This window comes from Diabrotica virgifera, chromosome 5, assembly GCF_917563875.1.
Source record: "Diabrotica virgifera virgifera chromosome 5, PGI_DIABVI_V3a".
NCBI classification, from domain to species: domain Eukaryota; kingdom Metazoa; phylum Arthropoda; class Insecta; order Coleoptera; family Chrysomelidae; genus Diabrotica; species Diabrotica virgifera.
The window spans coordinates 40,191,073-40,213,763 of NC_065447.1; the positions used below are offsets into that span (position 1 = coordinate 40,191,073).

The 22,691-nt window shown below is 34.5% G+C and overlaps 1 protein-coding gene across 3 annotated transcripts in view; it reads right to left on the minus strand.

Moving 5' to 3' along the window:
• Positions 1 to 22,691, minus strand: part of LOC126885696 (uncharacterized) — a 46,286-nt gene that overhangs the window by 20,888 nt on the left and 2,707 nt on the right. The window contains exon 1 of one of the 3 annotated variants that reach the window (XM_050652405.1): positions 15,309 to 15,631. The exons of 1 other annotated variant lie outside the window; for it this stretch is intronic. In XM_050652405.1, the coding sequence (XP_050508362.1) occupies positions 15,309 to 15,330 (22 nt within the window). In that variant the 5' untranslated portion in view covers positions 15,331 to 15,631. Of the gene's footprint in view, positions 1 to 12,238; positions 12,325 to 15,308; positions 15,632 to 22,691 lie in introns of those variants that run through there. One more of the 3 variants, XM_050652406.1, reaches the window with a different exon arrangement.

Genomic DNA, 22,691 nt, shown 5'->3' on the forward strand with positions numbered 1-22,691 from the left:
AAAAATAAAAAAAAATTAAATCAAGTTTTTTTGCGTTTACCTCGCTACAATTCTGTTCCGTTTTAATATTTTTTTCTGAAATTTTTACAGTATGTAGCTTTAATATTTCTGAAGAGAACTGTATCTGTTTAAAGCTTTTGTTCTTATCTTGTTAAAGGTTATGAATTTTTCAAAGGAATAGGTGCGGATTTATGCATTGCAAAGTTTAATTGCAAAAGTTGTGTGACTAAGTTAAAAATTTAGCTTTTTAATTATGTTTATGTTAAAACAAAGAGTACAAAGAAGTTTTTTGGAAAGTTTTAGATCAAAATGTTTTATAGAAAAAATATGGTGCAACTTTTAATGTCGACATTAGAAATGCCCAATATAACGCTTATTTTTCGAGGTACTGACCATGGGTAGAGAATGGCTAATTTTGGTCTTAGATTATGTTTTTGACCGTGATAAAAACGAAAATAAAATTTATTTTAAATTTTAGGTGGGGGAATATTGTCAAAATTGTAATTGTACCCTAAAAATAAAAAAAAAGATAAATCACATTTTTTGCGTTTAGGTCGCTACAATTCTGGTCCGTTTTAATATTTTTTTCTAAAGTTTCTACACTATATATCACTCACTTTTTTTAAAACAACGGTTTCTACTTTAAGATTTTAGTCTTATTCTAGTAAAAGTTATGAATCTTTTAAAGTACAAGGTGCATATTCGTGAATTGCAAAGTTTAATCGCAAAATTTGACTGACAAAATTTGAAATATAGATTTTAAATCAAATTCAAAAATAAAACATAAGTACAAAAAAGTTTTCTGGAAAGTTTTGTATGAAAATGTTTTATAGAAAACAAATGGTGCAACGTTTAACATCTACGTTATAGATCCCCAAAATAACGCTAATTTTTCGAGATACTGATCATTGGTGGTGAATGGCTAATTTTGGTCTTACTTTATGTTTTTGATGGTGCCGAAAACGAAAATCAAGTTTATTTTGAATTTTAGGTGGGAGAAAATTGTCAAAATCGCAATTGTGCCCTAAAAATTAAAAAAGTTTTTATTATTATTATTATTATTATTATTATTAAAGAAGAAAAAGGAGCCGAGGTCTAGGACCTATATAGCTCCATTTGACTAAAAAGAACTATGCAAAAAGAAACCTAAACTTAAGACTACATACGACTTATAAATTAATTTAATTTAAGAAACGAAAAATTATTGTTCCCGTGGTACAGAACTAAAAGAGTCATATTTATTTTTGAAGCAATTTACAGATACAGCCCCGACGACGTCGTGTGGAAGTGAGTTCCAGGTATAAAATATTCTATTGGATATAGAGTTCTCACGACACTTACTGTGAAACTGTTGTCTGGCTAATTTGTATGGATGACCCCGCAATCTAAGATCGTTACTCAAAGGGAAAAGATGTGATAGATCTATCCCAAACTTTCCCTGTAACGCTCTATAAGCAATTATTAAGTCCCCACGAAGTCGTCGGTCCATAAATGTAGGATAATTTAAGTAGGTTAACCGTTCTTCGTAGGAAGGACGACGACGGCCATAAGGAATTCTTGTTGCCCATCTTTGCACAGATTCAAGTCGATCAGAATCCCTTTGCCAGTCGACATTCCACACGGGTCCGGCAAACTCTAAAATAGGTCTTACATATACACTAAAGAGAGCAACAAAATTTTTTGGCGATATCTTAGAGAAAGTCTTAGATAATAAGTAAACTGATGTTCTAGCTTTATTGCATACCGACTGGATATGTTCAGACCAAGATAATGTTTCCGTCACAAGTACACCCAAGTCTTTTTGCTGCGAAACAGTTTTTAGAGAAACATTTGAAAGTACATACCGATTCCTTGGATTGTTTTTACCTAAATGTAGAACTGCACACTTGGATGTGTTTAATTGCAAGCACCAATCGTCTACCCACTTAGCAACCTCTTGAAGGTCGGTCTGTAATTGATTGTAACCAGAAAAGGGATTTGCATATAACTTTGTGTCATCAGCGAAAAGCGACATGTTACTTTTAAGGTGAATTGGCAGATCAGCAACGTACACTAGGAACAAAATCGGCCCCAACACTGAACCCTGCGGAACGCCACTGTATACACTAAACATTGAGGAATAACAGTCACCAACGCGTACACAAAATTTACGGTTTATTAAAAATCCTTTAATCCACTCAAGTAAGTTTCCTCTAATACCGTTATGTTCAAGCTTAAATAGTAGTCTCTTATGAGGAACTCGATCAAAAGCCTTAGCAAAGTCTAAATATATAATATCAACAGGTTGATTACTGTCCAAACAAAGAGACCAGTCATTAACACATGTTAACATATTAGTAACTACCGATCTTCCAGGTATAAAACCGTGCTGGGAAATAGGAATTCTATTATTGTTTAAGAGAAAGTTCATAACCGATTCGCGAATAACTGATTCCATCAATTTAGCCGCAATGGATGTTAGACTAATTGGTCTATAATTGTCAGGATCTAACTTGTCACCTTTTTTATAAATTGGAGTAACACTAGAGATTTTCCAGCCATCAGGTAAAGTGTGTGACAAAAATGAGGTTTTCATTATAAAACTTAACGGATGGATAATCGAGTTTGCACACTTCTTAAATAAAATTGCGGCGAAACCGTCTAATCCGGGAGCGGAAAAGGATTTTAAACACAAAATTTTTTGTTTAAGAATCTCTGGATCAAAGTCTATGTCACTAATATCGTAGTTACTTCTTGTAGAAACAACACGTAAAGTATTCGGAAGAGCCTCCTCGATTGTAAACACTTCTTGAAATTTTTTGGCAAAAATAGTAGCAACTTCCATTTTCACTGAGGTTGGTTCGCCTGTTTCGGTTTTTAAAATAGGTAACGAAACTTTAGATAAAATAGAATTTCTGACATATTTATAAAGAGGTTTTTTGTTCTTATTTGAGGACAGTTGGTTTTCAAAATTTTGTTTAGATTTAAAAATAGTTGATGTTAAGTTACCGTTGTCTTTAAAAAATCGAGCAACATATAGTTTACAGACCTTAAATAAAAATATTAAAATCGACCAGAGTTGTAGCGAGTTAAACGCAAAAAAAAACGTGAACTCATTTTTTTTATTTCTATGATAAAATTGCGATTTTGACAATATTCGCCCACCCAAAATTTAAAATAAATTTCATTTTCGTTTTCAGCACCATCAATAACATTCACCACACATGGTCAGTATCTCGAAAAATAACCGTTATATCGGGGATTTCTAATGTCGATAATAAAAGTTGCACTATTTTTTTTTTTCTATAAAACATTTTGATCAAAAATTTTCCAGAAAACTTCCCTGTACTCTATACTTTAACATAAACGTTATTAAAAGGCTAAATTTTAAATTTTGTCACTCAACTTTTGCGATTAAACTTTGCAATGCACAAATCCGTACCTTTCCCTTTAAAAAATTCATAACCTTTATCAGAATAAGAATTAAAGCTAAAAACAAGTACCGTTGTCTTCAGAAATGTTAGAGCTATATACTGTAAAAATTTCATAAAAAAATATTAAAGTTTAACAGAGTTGTAGCGAGGTAAACGCAAAAAAACGTGATTTATTTTTTTTTTATTTTTAGGTTAAAATTGCGATTTTGACAATTTTTCCAAACATAAAATTCAAAATAAACCTCGTTTTCGTTTTCAGCACCCTCGAAAATATAAAGTATGAATAAAATTAGCCCTTGGGCCCTCCATGGTCAGTACCTGATCATTTTAGGGGTATCTCCCGCTCGCCTACAAGGCATTATCCAGAATTTAGAGAGATACTAAGGCATGATGTGTACCATAGGTGAAAGCACGGAAGACTCAAATAGCAAATATTAGGAAATGTACAACAAACTCTAGATAATCGTAGCTCTATCAAAAGGAGACAACTTATTTACTAATGTTGCTTTTATATGTTTTAGACCTACCTCGAAAAAAGTCTACAAAAACACGGCTTCACGTAGTAGTCCTTGTACCGATCACTAACACATGATAAGCATTTTGCTGATAATAGTCCCTATAGTGGTGCATCAGAGATCAAAGTGCTCGGGGCGCGGAGGATAGTCTGGACATAACACGTCACAAACAAGATATTCTGAGAGCAGAGGCGTGCGGTCCATGGAAGCGGGAGAAGCACCGCCTCCCTATACTTCCATATAAGAAAATACATAATATATTATTAATTTATCAACAATGTTTCCCTAATCTAAGTAATCTACATATTATTTAGGCAATAATAGGCATTGAAAGATTATTAAAAATTGATCGCATACGAATGGACTCAAATATGCACACAATTCAACGATTCAGTCCGCTTCTGACGGAAGCGCATCTCAAAATCGCTGCTTGTCATGCATTTGTCCCGTTCAAAAATTGGTCAGAGTTTGATACCCTCACCCGCTAGTCATGTTCCTTTCACGCGAATTTTGATACCCCTGGAAGCGATCGTCCGAGCGCCTTCCGATTCCAAAAACGAGATGCGGAGACAGTTACTGCTGCTATAAGGGGTAGGTATTTAGGTACAATGGCTTAAAGAAAATTTCGATTTCAATTTTTTGCTTAATATTTTTACTAATAAATTATTTGACATTTTGAGATTTTTCTTTTTACTGATAATTTATAGTACCTACGACATTTTACACACGAAGTCAAGTGACATTGCATTTTGTATAAGGCAATTTGATGACTTATGATGATTAAAAAATGAGCTGTTTAAAAATATTTGGGATAAAGCTGAAAATATAGGCTTCGAACCTAAAAGAAAAATAATGGGCGAAAGAGAGACCCATCGACGATTATACATCGAAATTTTTGATAATATTCTACAACAAATGAATTATCACTTTGAAAATTTTAAAGAAATAAAACATGTAGAATTATGTAATTTTAATATGTCTGATTATAATTCATCAAAATCTCCCACAGAGGTATTTAATTCAGTACGATTAAATTATGATTTTTTTTTGATATTCTAGCTTTGCATTCTCAGTTAAATGTCATTTATAAAACACCTGAAATTAGTGATAAAGAAATACTTAGGAATCGGTTGAATTTTTTGAATACTACTGGTTTAAATAAGTATCTGTGTGAAGTGGTCAAGTTGTGTGAATTAGTAGGTACATATTAACTATCCCAGCTACAAGTGCATCAGTTGAACGAAGTTTTTCAGTATTAAAACGCATTAAAATTTTACAATAAATTTCACAAGCGAAGACACACTTTCCAAGTTAGCCCTATTATCCACTGAAAAAGAGTGCATTAAACAATTATCAGAAAATCCAAAATTTTACGACGATGTTATCGACAAAAAATTGCATTGTTTGATAGGAGGATAGGATTCAAATATAAGTAAATAAGTGTCATATTGTTGAAAGTTGTTTTATGGAAGGTGATTCGAAATCGGAATATAAAAACAATTTTGAATAGAACTCTTCTTTTTAAGTTTAAAGAAACTAAGCAAGCAGTACAGATCGATGATAAGTCACTAGATATACGATATACTGTCACTAGAGTCACTAACCTGCATTGATCGGGGTAGGATTTCGTTTGTGAGTCCTTGTATCCAGGACTCCCACATAATGCTGATAGAAAGCCCCTATAGCGCATCAGAGTGCTATTATAGGAGGGGAAGTGGATAGTATGAAGCATTGGGGCGAAATGGAGTGACGCCCGCTTATGAGAGTAAATACTCCTTGCCCCAATGAATTTGTATCACCCGAATCTCATTCTCAAGGCGTGTGCATGTCTCTCAGACTGGGTTAAACACTATACCTAATTTTTTGTAGTTCTTGTTTTTAGTCGATATAAGTTAACAGGTAATACATTAAGTATATACCTATTAAGTAGGTATATATTTTGATCTCGACCCTCGTAAGAAAATATTTGTTAACCTCTTATTGAATCGCTTCCTCTTCCGAAAATGTCACCGCACGCCACTGTCTGAGAGAGATGAATAAAGAAATGGAAATCTTAACTACAATCAGAACCAGACAATTTGTATATCTCGGACATATTAGACGTGGAGAGAGATACAACTTGCTCCAACTCATTATGCAGGAAAAGATCCAAGGAATAAAGCATAGCGAGACGTAGAATATCATGGCTACGCAAAGAGAATGGTACTTGACCTTTCAGATCAGCCATCTCTAAAGTCCGAATAGCTATGATGATTGCCGACCTCTGTCACGGAGACGGCAGTTGAAGAAGAAAATTTTAGAGAATATTTGCTTCTTCTTGTAAGTAATTGCTTTAAATATTATAAGATAGATCAAAAATTAGTTTAATATTTTAAAAAATATGTTTCGATTTTTTTTTCAAAAATTAATATTTTTATATTCACCAAAACGGAATAAGCAACGCTATTTGACACACACCTAGACTTTTTTTAGAATTACAACTTATATTTAGGTCAACTTGTGTAAAATTGTTTACTGCTGCTTTACGTGTTCTATTTTTGAGATTATATGATTTACTTCTGAAAATATGCTACCATTTCCTTCACGATTGTGTAAGACGTTTCTATGTACATAAATAAATTCCTGTTGTTTGAAGCTAAGGAAAAATATTTTTGCAAAAAATGATTTAATTAGCAGGGTTTTAATAGCATCTTCGAATCTGCCAAGATATTAGCTTATTTATACAATGTATTTACTAAAGTAATTAGACAATTAGGACTCAATAAGGACTATCGTATATCGTCCTGATCTGGGATGCTACCCCATTTGGGTTCCGCAAAGGACTTGGAACAAGAGAGGCATTGTTTGGGTTTATTGTTCTCTCTCTCAAAGACGCTTAGATATGAACCTATGTAGATATTTATTCCTGTTTCATCGGCTTCGGAAAAGCATTCGACAGTATCCGATATGAAAAATTAATAGAATTATTGAAAAACAGAGATAAAGACAGACGAGATTTACGAATTATCATCATTATGTATTGGAACCACATGGCCAATATAAAGATAGAAGAACAAGAGTCCGAGAATATTGATATAAAGAGAGGAGTAAGGCAGGGCTGTGTTCTGTCGCCAATATTGTTTAACGTGTACAATGAAGCCACATTTCAGGAAGCGATAGCGGAACTAAGTGAGGGAATCTCTATAAACGGAAGAATAGTAAATAAAATTAGACTCACTGATGACACCGTTATAATGACAGACATCCTGGAATCGCTACAAGAATTGGTAAATATAATTAACGATTAATGGCATTAGATATGGACTAAAAATAAACAAGAAAAAACTAAATTTATGATGGTATCAAAAACAAAATATGGCAATGAAGGGTTAATGATAGAGCAAACCCAAATAGAAAAAGTAAATATATAAAGTATCTGGGAACTTGGGATGATCACAAAAATGATCAAAGCAAAGAAATTAAATTCCGAATTAAAACTGCAAGACAATAATTTAAAAAAATGAAGACAATGAAAACAAAGAAGTTCAATTGCCTGTCAGATTAAGGGTTCTAAGATGCTACATATTTTATATATCACTATACGACTTGGATATTGATTAGTATTGTCTCTTAATAGAAAAATCTGTTGTCTCTCTTATAAGAAAAATCAGAGCGTTAAAAATATGGTGTTTCAGAAGAATACTGAAAATTCAGTGGGTTCAAAGGATTACCAATGTTAAAGTACTACGACGTTTAAATAAGGAGAAATTTTGATAATAAAATAGCATAAAGTATAAAAACAAGAAAACTGGAATATTTGGGTCAGATAAACAGAGGAGAAAAATATGAGTTGCTAAAAATTATTATGCAAGGAAGGATCCAAGCAAGAAGAAGCATAGGAAGAAGACGCATCTCATGGCCGAGGAACCTTAGAGAATGGTTTAACTGTAGTGCATTACAATAATTATTATTCAGAGTAGTAGTCAAAAAAGTGACCATAGCCATTATGATATCCAACCTCCGATAGGAGACGGAACTATAAGAAGAAGCTCTTAAGTCTTCGTAAGTCTCATGAAACCACATTATTCCATCACCTTGTAACTATTTAATTATATTTACGTTCTAAGTAAATAAATGAGCAATACTTAATAAAGCAAATAAATCTAAAAATCTCTACAAATTGAACTAAAATTAGGATGGAAATGGAAGGTGGATAAATTGTATATTCCGGAATAGGTTCGATAATTCAATGACTTGGTAGGTAGCCCTGGAGTGAATGGTATTCATATTAATATTTTTTTAATATGGGGTATGTTACTCTCCACTCTGATTTGAACTATCTGATGCCAGTAAAATATTGTAATGATTTTTAAGTCAGTGTCGTCTACACTTGTTGCTTTGAGTATTTCTGCCAATTTCTGTTGTTGGTGACAGTCAAAATATTTGCAATAGTCTATAACACAGGCGTATATTTACACAGGAATCAGGACTTTCTATCGTTGAATCAGAGATATAAGTTGCCATTGCAGTGCTTAAAAACAACAAGGCAAGGGGTTCTGACAATGTACACTGCGAAATACTAAAGATTCTATGTAAGTCAGACAAACAATTCCTTGATCATTTAGTTGTACTTTTTAACAACATAAATAATAGCGGAGAAATCCGAGAAGACTTGTTGCATTTGACAGTCATTACAATCTTAAGAAACCAAATGCCCCCCTCTCTGATAACTACCTACTTATAAGCTTGATCAATCACAGCATTAAAGCAGTCCCCAAGATGATTTTTATAGAAGAGTGTGTGACAAATGTCACAAATGGCAATGTCAATCACGAGCAACTAATATATATTCTACCAAAGACAGATATTAACAACAAGGGTATTCGAATTGTGAAAAACTTATACTGGGGTCAAACAGTCAGGGGAAAAATAGGCAATGAACTAACTGAAAGTGTTGATATTAAATAAGGTGTCCGACAGGAATGTATTACATACCCACTCGTCTTGTTTACTCTGAGGAAATATTTAAAATAACGTACGGAAAATGCAGAGGGCATAAAAATAAGCGGTGACTTAACGAACAACATGGGATGTGCCGATGATAGGGTGATTATTTCCAGAAGCATGGATTTAGTATATCAAGCAATGGAAAGGGTTAATTCAATCCATGAGGAATACTACCTGAGACTCAACTTAAAGCACCCAAAAGCAACAACGTGCTCGACGGTCACAGATAAACCCCTTACCGATTGACGATATAAAATGTTATGTACAGTTGAGTCTGCGAATCTTTACTCGTGCGTCGTCATTTAAAGCATACGAAATAAGTCGATGATAAGTCGGAAATTGAAATTTAGTAAACGCAACAGCAAGTCACTTAACAGCTGATTTCCTCGAAAGCGGTGCCGACAAACTGCGACCGTAAAACTGCGATGAATAACGTCATAAAAAACTGTACCATGCAAAATAATAGCGGTGGTTTCCAAGGATGCTTTGGAAGCCACCGCTTGCTGAGTTTGCACATTCCATTGCCGCAGTGAAGATCCTTGAATTTTTCACCGTAATCTGACGTAATTCATCGCAGTGCTACGGTCGCAGTTTGTCGGTGCCGCTTTCGAGGAAACCAGCGCTTAAGTGACTTGCTGTTCCGTTTAGTAAATTTTAATTTCCGACTTATCATCGACTTATTTCGTATGCTTTAAATGATGACGCACGGGTACAGATTCGCGGACACAACTGTATATCTTGGCACCAATATTAATGCCAAATGGGAACATTCCAGAGAAAGTCTAGTATAGAATTAGTTAAAGCAGCATTTATCAATAGGAAAAGGTTCCTAATTAGTAAGGATTTGCCTCATCCCCTAAAACAAGGTCTAGTTAAATGCTACATTTTTCCAATTCTGTTATTTGGTGTGGAGGCGTGGACGCTGATGACCCATTCGAAATGTAGACCTAACGACGCATTCTTCATAAGAAGCATTCTTCATTCTTGCATTTCGAATCGAACATGTCACAAACATAAAAATAAAAAACCATGAAATCCTTTATAAAAGGTATATTTGTTAAAATCCCTATACAGGGCTACATCATAAAACAAACAGAACTAGTTTTCAACCGGTTGACCGATCATCATCAGTATTTCTTGAATCAAACATGCTAACCACCAAATTAAAAATATTAGGTTAAAAACCCTTTAAAATGAATCCGTCATAGGAACATATAAAATTGATGTGACTTCACACATGGATGTATAAAATATCCAATGTTTCACGCTCGAGAAGCAAGCACTTGCTTCAACACAGCCATGATGTGAACAAGTCAATCTAGCTCTATGGTACCTCGAGCGTGAAACATTGGATATTTTATACATCCATGTGTAAAGTCACATCAATTTTATATGTTCCTATGACGGATTAATTTTAAAGGGCTTTTACCCTAATATTTTTAATTCTGTTATTAGCATGTTTGATTCAAGAAACACTGATGATGATGATCGGTCAACCGATTGAAAACTAGTTCTGTTTGTTTTATGATGTAGCCCTGTATAGGGATTTTAACAAATATACCTTTTATAAAGGATTTCATGGTTTTTTGTAGTAAATGGTATACAGCCAACCACAGGAAATTTTTTCGTCGTGGATTTTTTTATAAAAATAAAAGGTAATCCACATAATCGGAAAAGAGATAGAAATCGTGAGCACATTTTAAATAAAGAAAACTTGAATATCTAGCCCATAATATGGGAGGCGCTAAATACCATATATATTTCAATTGATTATCCAGGGAAAATAGAAGGCAGGCGAAGCCAGCAGGATATGACATTTATGGCTCCAAAATCTGTGAGAGTATTGGGCGCACATCAGTCGAAGTATTCAGAAACGCCATAAGCAAGATCAGAATTGCCATGTTAATAGCCAACGTTTGCAGCGGAGAGGGCATTTAAAGAAGAAAATAGAAAAGTTGTTATAATGTAAAAATGAACAACCAACAAAAACAATAACAAAATGTAAAGTGAAAAAAGAAAAAAGAGTACCTATACTACGTTATTTTCATTACAATACTTTATAATTAATCATTTAAAATAGAGTATAAAGAGTATAAAATACCTACACCGTAGCATGCGATATCATCGAGAAAGTTATCAAAGTGGACCTGGGATGATAATCTTGCAAAATTAAATAATAAAGATATGTATTGGATTAGCAATCGAGAACTGACTAAAGAGGTACAATACCATCCACATCACATACATGTTATACTTCTTCATCATAGCTAATCATCATAGCTTTTCTGATTTTAGAGACTGCTGGAAAACCTAATTCGATGTACATCCGTACCACTCTCAGATTGCGCAGTCACGATATTCTACGACTCATTAGGTTTTTTTTATTGGATCTTTCCTGCGTAATAAGTTGGAGCAAGCTATATCATCCTCCATGTGCAATTTATCCGAGATATTCCAATTTTCTTGTAATGATTGTATTTCAGATTTTCATTTCTTTATTCATCCTTCTGAGAACCTTTTTATGTGTGAGTTCTGCCACTGATTAACATGTTAATCTGTGGTTCTGTGCTCGATATTTTCAGAATTCTTCTATACACCCACAGCGCAAAGGTTTCCAATTTTTTCATTGATGTTGCATTCAATGTCCAACCTTCCATTCCATAAACATGGTCGAGAAAAGGTAAAACCTTGTCAACATCACTCTTATCTTCAAATTTAAATTTCTTGTTTAGAGTAATCATGCTATACAAGTGATCTTAAAAGAGTAAGAACAGTATTACTTCAAGCAGCTTAAAATATAGAATTATAGAAGATTAGATACTTTGGAAGAAAACCTTAAAAAATGAGGAATTTATAACTAGATGGTGACGATGAAAAAAGAATAGGTATACAAAAATATTCTATAATGGTTTGATTCGGGATATCAAAAATCACTTTTCCTTTCCGCCAATTAAAAAAAATAAATAGCAAAAATTATGGACCTAATAGGGTTTTAGTTAATATTTCCAGTTAATATTTGTTTTCTATAAAAGAAAGTCTATAGAAAATACACAAAATAAAAATTAATATTTGGATTTCAAAAATATAAAACTTAAAAATTGCGTTGTGGTTAAGTACCTAAATCCGCAAGTTATGTATTTAGTTAGATGCTTCACACTTTTGGAATCACAACAGAAGGATCCGTAAATGGTATTAAAGTTCATATTATTTGCTACCTTATTTTAAAATCTGTTAAATATTGTAACCTATGTGTTTAGTACAAAATTATAACAGTAAGATAGAATTAGTCAGTAAAATATTAAAATATGCAACCACACAACCCACTTTCACTTATGTCATCCAACATGTTGAAAAATAGTTATACGGAAACTTATCACTAAAATCACCATCACTTAATAACTATATTGTTCTAGTTAAAAAAATAAATTTATAAAACCATCCTCAGTCGGCTCTATAAAACATAAAACAATGTCACCAAAGTCCTCGGCAACTCTTCGAAAAAGTTCCGTAGCTGTAAAAACCATCTTCAAGAAAGATTTGCAGTTAGTTCATATTGTTCTTGTAGATAATCCAACATACTTCTCAAGAATTTTGTTCAAACACAACTTCTGATCCCAAACCTCTTTATGCAAGAGAAAACCACCATCGATAGAAAAATGGCTTCTGTGACTATTTATTAGAGGATCGTTCTACTGGCGTAAATACTAGTTGAGATAAGAGATGAAGAAAGGAGATTTTTCGACTTCAATAGTACTTGTAATAGCTCCAAAGGGTTGATTTGCGGTGAAATGCTAGTGATGAAATATGTAGCATAACTGAAACAATAAGTATAGGGGAAAAACAGCTGAATATTTAGTACAAATTATAACAGCTATTCCAGCCAATTAGATAACTCGCAAATGGTAAATATACACAGATTAGAAATTATTGTAAAAAACAATGGTATTACAAGTATTGTCTTCTTCTTTTTGTATAGACATGACTCTGTCGGTTTTTTCAACACGCCTGCCGTAAGTTGTCGTTCCATCGTTTTCGTGGTCTTCCCACTGATATTCTTAATAATGGGGAACCGTCTCTCGCTGTCCTTACTACACTATTTGTTGTCATTCGTCTTATGTGGTCATTCCATTCTACTCTTCTGTTTCTTATCCAGTTATTAATGTTCTCCACCTTGCATCTCCGTTGTATATCTGTACTTAGGGTTCTGTCCCATAGTGTCTTACCATCAATTTTTCGAAAAGTTTTCATCTCCGCGGTTTCGAGAATTTTTTGGTCCTCTCTTTGTCAGGGCGGGTTTCTGCCGAGTTAATCATTATTGATCCGATGACTGTTTTGTAAATTCTGCCTTTCATTTTTTTTCGATATTTTTATTTCTCCATATTCTGTTATTCAGGCAACCTGCGGCTCTGTTTGCTCTATTCACTTGATCTTCCATTTCTGTTTCGAGTTTTCCGTAGCTGGATAGTGTGATGCCTAGATATTTAAACTCCATTATTCTAGGTATTGTGGTGGGGAAAATGGTCGATAAAAAACTAATAATACAATAGGAATATTAAAGAAATGATAACTTATACAAATGCAAAATATATAATAGAAAAGTAGCCTAATGATTCGTTTTTGTTTCGTGTTCTTAGGAGTATTCAAAAACCATGTCAAATTCGGAGCACTGTAAAACCCAGATAAATTATATAAATAAAACAAATCTGTAGTGGAAATTATTTGTTGAAAAGCTATTGGAAATTATAAGTTGAAAGCATAAACTAAATTACAAAAAAAATAGATATGAATAATTATGGATTGAATTGGATTTTAGTGGACGTAACTCAGTGTTCTTGACAAATAAGTAAATACATTAACATAGTATAGTAAGTAAATACTGTTAACAAATAAAATATAGGAAATTCTAAGAAAATAAGCAAAACAAAAATAAATATTTTGATTTTAAAAGCATCAATCTCGCAGGCTTTTGATAAAGTCTGGCACACTGGCTTGCTATACAAAATAAGAAAAGTCCTTCCTCTCAACTACTTTCTAATCCTCAAGTCCTATCTCTCCGACCGCCATTTCCTTGTAAAAGTTAAAGATCAGTGCACTAACTTATATCCAATCAACGCTGGAGTACCTCAGGGTAGTGTCCTTGGACCAGTTCTCTACCTACTCTACACAGCAGATCTTCCTACAAGCCAAAACATCATCACAGCCACATATGCAGATGACACAGCAATCATTGCAGCTCACTCAAACCCGTACATCGCCTCGCAACTGCTCCAGACAAATCTCGACAGTATAAATATCTGGTTACAAACATGGCGAATTAAAGTAAACGAAAGCAAGTCAGTACATATAACGTTCACTAATCGAAAAGATACGTGCCCAACCGTCTCAATAAATAATCAAGTACTACAACAAAAGGATGACGTAAAATACCTAGGTATGCACTTGGACCGCAGATTAACGTGGAAGAAACACATATTCACGAAAAGAAAACAGTTGGGTCTGAAACTCAATAAAATGTACTGGCTGATAGGAAAAAGGTCACAACTGAGTTTGTACAATAAAATTTTAGTATACAAGGCAGTGATTAAGCCAATATGGAGCTATGGTATCCAACTGTGGGGATCTGCGTCGAGATCCAATATCGACATCCTGGAGAGATTCCAATCGAAAACCTTGCGCATTATCACAAATGCACCGTGGTACATGCCCAATGAACACATCAATCGTGATCTCCAAATGAAGACTGTCAAAGAAGAAATTGCCAGTTACGCCAAAAAATACGACATCCGACTACAAAACCACCCCAACAGGCTAGCGAAGAACCTAATGAGACCCCAGGCAAACAGAAGGCTAAAGCGCCACACTCCAAGCGATCTACGAACAAGATTTTAAATTTTAAATTTTAAATTTTCAAAAATATTTTATTTATTATAGAGTTTTATTTATAGGGTTTTATTTATTAGTCACAAATAATTTTGTTAAGTACTAAAATTATGATTTTATAGGTTATTGTCACTGGACAGTCTCCTGCAAGTCTCTTTTAATTGTTAAACAATTTACTTATTGTAATCATTATTACAGATTGTAAATAAATGGGATGTTAAAAAAAAAAAAAAAAAAAAAAAAAAAAAAAAAAAAAAAAAAGCATCAAAATTAAAAACTGCGCTGTGGTAAATTAACTCTGCAAGTCATGTATTATGTGCTTGAAATATTTTATAAGCACAAGAAAATATCCGTAAATGGTATAATGTCGATGTATTGGGCGATTTATTTAAAAATCTTTTAACTATCGTAACCATTACTATGTGTTTAGTACAATACGACTAAATAATATATAGGTTATAAGAGTAAAATTTGGCTCAGTTAAATATTAATAATATGCAACCACACAACTCACTTTCACTTATGTCATCCAACATGTTGAAAAATAGTTCTAGGAAAACTTATCACTAAAATCACACTTATCACTTAATTATACTGTTTTAGTTAAAAAAATAGAATAGGAAACCATCTTCAGTCGGCTCTATAAAACAATGTCACCAAAGTCCTCGGCAGCTCTTAGAAAAAGTTCCGTACCCGTAAAAACCATCTTCGAAAAAGATTTGCACAGAGAGAGCGCCGTTTCCCGTGTAAGGCGTCCGCCGGTTTATTTTTGGCGTCGAGACGCCTTTCCTGTCCCCTCTCGTCGGTTTTTCGGTATATTCTGAAAATGGCCGTGGTGTAACCCGAGCTAGTGCCTTAAATGGAACTGCGCGGGCCTTTCTGAGTTATTAATAAACCTGTTCTATTGCCCAAGCCGCTCTTTGGATGTTTGTGCATTTTGGGGATAACATGGGCGTCGATATCGTCCAAAAATAAAGATATTATAAAACAGTACGGACGGCTTGCAGTCAGCATCGGCGCAGTATAAATAGATTTAAGGTTTTTCTCACTTCCGCGACGGATGTCGATTACAATCCTTCTTGCAGTAAATCTAAAACGGGATCTAAAATTCCTCCTTTAATGAAGCTATTAATTATACAGGGTGTAACAAAAATACAGGTCATAAATGTAGTCACATATTCTGGGACCAAAAATAGTTCGATTAAACCTAACTTACCTTAGTACAAATGTGCACACAAAAAAAGTTACAGCCCTTTGAAGTTACAAAATGAAAATCGATTTTTTCCAATATATCGAAAACTATTAGAGATCTTTTATTGAAAATATACATGTGGCATTCTTATGGTAGTAGTATCTGAAGAAAAAATTATAGTGAAATTTGGACACCCCATAAAAATTTTATGGGGGTTTTGTTCCTTTAAACCCCCCCAAACTTTTGTGTACGTTCTAATTTAATTCTTATTATAGTACCATTAGTTAAACCCAATATTTCAAAAATTTTTTTGCCTCTTAGTACTTTTTCGAAAAGTCAGTTTTTATCGAGATATTTTGAATATTTGTCAAATCCACCACATATTTGTATATGGCTAAGTACGATTATGGAGACTTGGTAAAAATATGAAAATTTATTTATGATTTACATTTTTAGGTATATTTTGAAACATATTAAAAAAGAAGTAATATCTCGATAAAAAGTGCCTTCTCGAAAAAATACAAAGAGGCAAAAAAGTTTTAAAAATACCGTGTTTAACTAATGGTACCGCAGTAAAAGCTTAATTGGAACATACACAAACATTTGGGGGGTTTAAAGGAACAAAACCCCCATAAAATTTTTATGTAAACATATTAAAAAAGCAGCCGCAACTCGATAAAAACTGCCTTATCGAAAAAATACTAAGAGGCAAAAAAGTTTTAAAAGTATTGAGTTTAACTAATGGTACCACAATAATAATTTAGTTGGAACGTACACAAAAGTTTGGGGGGGTTCAAAGGAACAAAACCCCCATAAAATTTTATGGGGTGCACAAATTTCACTATAATTCTTTTTTAAGATGTTCCTGCCATAAGAATGCCACATGTTCATTTTCAATAAAAAATCTCCAATAGTTTTCGATATATTCGAAAAAATCGATTTTCATTTTGTAACTTCAAAGGGCTGTAACTTTTTTTATGTGCATATTTGTACTAAGGTAAATTAGGTTCATTCGAACTATTTTTGGTCTCAAAATATGTGATTTAATTTATGACCTGTATTTTCGTTACACCCTGTATATGTAGGTCAATTTAAAGCGAAGATTTGTAAATAATTTGAAAAATTGTTTGAAACCAAATATTAATAATAATAATAATAATAATTCCGTGGCTTCCACTACCTTCTGTGAGTTGCTTTTCTTTCCCAGTTCGTTATGTTAAGACTTCTCATATTTTATCTTCTTTAACTTCGTTGCTCCATCTTTACTTCTGTCTTCCTCCTCGCCTTTTGCCTGCTAGTATACTAGGTACTACCATTTCGATAATTCTAGGTGAAGCGATTCTCTACACATGGCCAACCATCTGGCCTAAGTCTTTGCGCTTTAATTACCGCTAATATGTTGGGTTCTTGACAGAGCTCGGTTAGCTCGTTATTTGTTCCTCTTATCCATTGTCCATTTATGTTTTTGCCAACAAGATTTTGCGCACGCTTTTCCACTCCCAAGCTAATAACAACTTGAGGTTTTTTGTTGTTGTGACCCATGATTTAGAAGCATACGTAGTGTGACCAAGTCCAATTCAGTCGAATCCGGGACAAGGCTGAAAAAAATATCTGAAATCCGGGACTTTTCAATGAAAATCGGGCCATTTATTTTTCAAAAGACGATAATTAAAATACAGAAACGAAAAAAAGTCCACCGTCCACCGAAATAAAATGCATGCGTTTTGGATGTGGTATTAGAATTAAACTCTAGAAATTGTCGACTTTTTTTCGTCCCACCAATTCAATTTGATGTGAATTAGAAGAATAACGTATTCAAAATTTCAAAATAGAATTTTACCAAAACGTTGAAAATTCGGATGGCCCGGAAGCCTTGTCCGGGACGCCGGGACACGACTTCGAAATTCGGGCCATGTCCCGGATTTTTCGGGCTAGTTGGTCACACTAAGCATACGTCACTATCGGCCTTATTACGATCTTGTGGGTGAGTTTTGCTTTTCGAGATTCTTTTTGCTTCTTAGCACCCCATTGAGATCCTTTATTATATATAGCACGATTGCTTGATATAATTATTTTCTGTATTTATTATTCACATTTAAGTTCTCTTTTGATGACAGTTAATAAGTACTCAAATCTTTTAAGAGCTTCGAGTTTACATTGTGTTTCCTTTGCTGTTTTCATTGTTATGTATTGTTCTCAAACGAATTGCTTTTTAGTGCATTCCATATACTTCATTCCATTAAATATACTTCGTGCTTCATTTATATAAAATCATTTATATAAAATCTTTTGGTTGCTGTCCTCTCTTCGAGTTTCATGCCTTTTCCGTCAGTTATATTTTTCTTCTAGCCAAGATTACCAATTTGTCAGCAAATGGTAAGCACTGATGTTTGTGTGGTAGAAACAAATACCTTTGTAAAATTTGAGGGTAGTAAATCAATAAGCTTTTTTATAACCTTTAATTCTCTCTCTCTCTCTCTCTCTCTCTCTCTCTCTCTCTCTCTCTCTCTCTCTCTCTCTCTCTCTTGCGTTTCTTAGTCAAAAGTGAAAGATGATTGATTGGCAGGATCATGGCTTAATCTTCTCTTTTATTTTTTCGAAATTTCCTCCACAAATTATTTCAAAATATTTTTCATTCCTCTCTATTTCTCGCTCTCGGTTTGACCTCTCTCCATCTCAGGCCAATTCTTTCATGATCTCTTATTACATTTCTTAGCCAGCTATTATCAAGTCTACCTCTTCTTTTTCTTCTGGTGGGTATTCGAGTGCCTGTCTGGTTATATTATTTTTGGCTTCTCTTAGAGTATCTTAATTCCTTTTTTTTTTCTTCTTTTAATCATGTCATTTTCTCTTGTTGTGTTCTTCTTTCATAGTTCTACGTTTGTTATTTTATCAAGCTAGTATATTTTTAGAATTTTTCACAACAATTTATTTATAAAGATTTGTAATTTTTTTATTGTTGTTTCTTCCTGTCTCTAATATTTTACGCGATACAATAATATACTCCTAACACAGCTATCAAATATTTTGATTTTGGGTATTTCTAACATATCGCCTGGGTTCCAGATTTTCTCTTTTCAGGCAGTTTATACATGTTGTGCCGTTTACTAGTCTTTTTTCTATATCTGATCTACTACGGCCTTTTTCGCATGATTGATCAGAGATATGTAAAATTATCTACTTCGTATATTTATCGTTCATTTATTTAAATTTTAGTTTCTTGGCTGTCGTTTGTTAAGAGTTTCGTTTTTTCTGTATTTACCTTACGGCCCATTAGGTTGGAGTATTTTGCAAACTTGTCGATCTTCTTCTGCATATGGCTGCTATGTTTGGTTAGGAAATAAATGTAGTCTGCGTGCGATGGTGGAAGACTCCAAGTGCTCCAACTAGTTATGCCAGTTGCACCTAGGATCTTCATGATCCAATACGTTATGTTTAGGAGTAATGTCAGGGATATTACGCAGCTTTGTTTAACTCCGCTGTGTAGAACTACAAAAAGTTAATTAATAGCAAGCTGAAAATTTGTTAATAGCTTAACGGTGTCTAGTCGGACAAACTTTGATGTATGGAAACACTGGAACATGGGAAATTTTAGTTGTGGAACGTGATTTTAGTTGTGGAACTGTTTCCTTATTTTGTCTTTTTTTGTCACGCCGAGAGTCGATCTTTCCATGCGCCTTTGTGCCACTCGTATTTTTAGTACTGTAGTTTAAACATCAGCACTAAAAAAAAACGGATGGTAGTGGTCTCGAAATCTTAAATGTATTTTATTACCTTAGTTCTACTCACATTTTGGGGGATGGATAACCCCAACACGTGCAAACTATATGAGATTTGTTGGCGCGGTTATCTCTACAGCGAAGAAAACTATACCCGGAGGATATCGTAGAGATTATGTCCCAGGATAGGATGAAAAATGCGAGAAATTTTATCAAGAATACAACGAAAGCCAAGACCGAGAAATTGCGGACGAATTACTGCACAGTTTGGATGCAGCCAGACGACAAAAATGGATGGAAACTGGAAAAACTAGACTTTAGTAAATCAAACAGAAAAGCATGGTCCTTACTTAGAAAACTTAGTAGTAGCAGACACTCAACTAAAGACAAAGTACCCATAGTTCCCAACAGAGTGGTCTCCCACATTGTAGCAAACTCAAGGGCACCTAGAGATCGTGACCACACCACCAAATTAAAACAAGAACTAAAAATACTAAAGTCTGCATGCCTGCCTACATCTGAATACTCTGACGAGTTTACTCCAGAAGAACTTACCTCAGCAATATCAGAAATTAAGTATGGAAAGGCACCCGGCTTCGATAAAATACATCCAGAATTTTTACTCCACTGTGGCAAATATTCTAGGAAATGGCTGGCTGATTTCTACATAGATAATTTTAACACAGATTTCTACACAGGGAAAGCAAATGATCAACCCCAAAACTACCGACCGATTGCACTGCTGAGCTGTGTTTATAAACTGTTGGAACGCTTAATCCACAAGAGAATTAGAAACAACATATTTGGGTTGATACTTATTGAGCAAGCAGGGTTCAGACCTAACCGCAGCTGTACAGATCAGATTCTATCTCTAACAACACATATTGAAGCAGGTTTTTAAAGAAAGCAAAAAACATCCGTTGCTTTTATACGACAGCGTCTGGAGACAAGGACTAATCTGCAAACTGAACCGTGCCATTCCGTGCCAAAAGGTAACCAAACTCATTGATAGCATGCTCACCGACAGACATTTTCACGTCACTATGGGCAACTTAAAAAGTTTCCAAATGAAGCTCGGCAATGGACTGCCACAAGGATCTGTTTTGGCACACTTACTATTTAATCTATACATCGCGGACCTACCTAGGACAACTTCGCAAAAATTTAGCTACGCTGACGATTGGGCCATTGCAGCAAGACATAATAACATGGATATTACAGAAACAATACTGACGAATGACCTTGCTGTTATGGGTGAATACTTTCGCAAATAGAGGCTACGGCCCAATGCAACGAAAACTGAAGTGTGCTGTTTTCATCTGAATAATGCCCAAGTCAACAAAAACTCTCCGTTCACTTTGAAAACAGACTACTCACTCATAACTCAACACCGAAATATCTTGGAGTGTCTCTTGACAGAACTTTAAGTTTTAGGGAACACCCACAAACAACGGCAGAAAAACTGAAGACGCAAAATAATATAATCCAAAAGATATGTGGCGCCACATGGGGGTCTTCAGCCTCCGTACTCAGATCATCCGCTCTCGGAGTCGTATACTCGGCGGCTGAATATGCTTCGCCGGTATGACTCAATAGCAAACACACGAAGATTATTGACACCCAATTGAACCAGACAATGCGAATGATCTCAATTACAATTCGACCAACATCGAACTACTGGCTTCCCATTCTGAGTCACATTCCACCGCCGAAACTAAGAAGAAGTCACTCTTTTCTCAGAGAATATCGAAAAATCGAGGCTAACCATCAACTACCCGTCCACCATGATAAGCTTGATATCGAAATGAACAGACTGCGCTCCAGATATCCTCCATTACTAAGGGCCACCTCCTTACGTCAGGAACATTTCGACCTCACCAACGCTTGAAGAAGACAATGGGAGAGCGACTCACCACAGGAAGCACACCAGATGGACTGTATCGATCAGAAACCGCCAGGCTTTGAACTGCCTCGCAATACATGGACGGCGCTGAACAGAATAAGAACAGGTACCGGTAGATGTGCTGACAGCTTTCATAGATGGGGAAAGGCACTTACTCCTGAATGTGACTGTGGTGCGCAACGGTAGACCGTCCGTCACATTATTGAGGAATGCCCCCGAAGGCGGTACCCTGGAGTTTTTGATGAGTTCCTGAATGCGACCGAAAATGTTTTACATTACATTAATACATTAGATGTTCGTTTGTGATACTTTATGTAACGTTTTATATACTTTTTTTTATAAATTATGTGTTCTTATTGTATCGATGCCATACGATAAATAAAATAAATAAATACTCACATTTTAAGTACCTACTAGGAATCAAAATTCGATGGATTTTTTTATTTTTACCTGGATCAATTGACTGGGTTGTGAAACGCATATTGTAGATTCCTTCATGTCTACCTATTTATTTATCGTTCGGCATGCCATGTAAACTGTATAAGGCTCGTGTACAGGTTGTCAGGAGATTTTTGTTTTCCAGAAGTCTTTAGACCTTCGGTTCTTTTGACTTCTCGTTGTTTTAAATAAAACTTAATGTATAAGTAAAGTTTCACTATTTTAAAATTGTTATAATTTACAAACAGTGTGATGTAAAAATACAAATAAGAAAAGATGGGATCGGTGAATGACAATGGAGTGTGGAGAAGACAATACAACTTCAAACTTTGTAGAATATACTAGGAACTATCATAAAATACATTGAAAAGACATCTGAGGTGGGTAGGCATAGGCATGTAATGCGATTGGAACAATATGAGAAGCTAGAAAAACGCTAATTGATAGACCCATTGGTAAGAGAAGAAGACACCCAGGTGCCACACAAGGTTCCTTGATAATGTCGATGAAATATGGGACTACGTCCTTGGTGGATGATGGCGATGGATAGAGAACTTTAGAGAAATTCTTGAGGAGGGTAGGGCTTGTACAGGTTTCTAAAGCCAGAATATAATGATGATGCTGAGGACCGACAACGGCTGATGC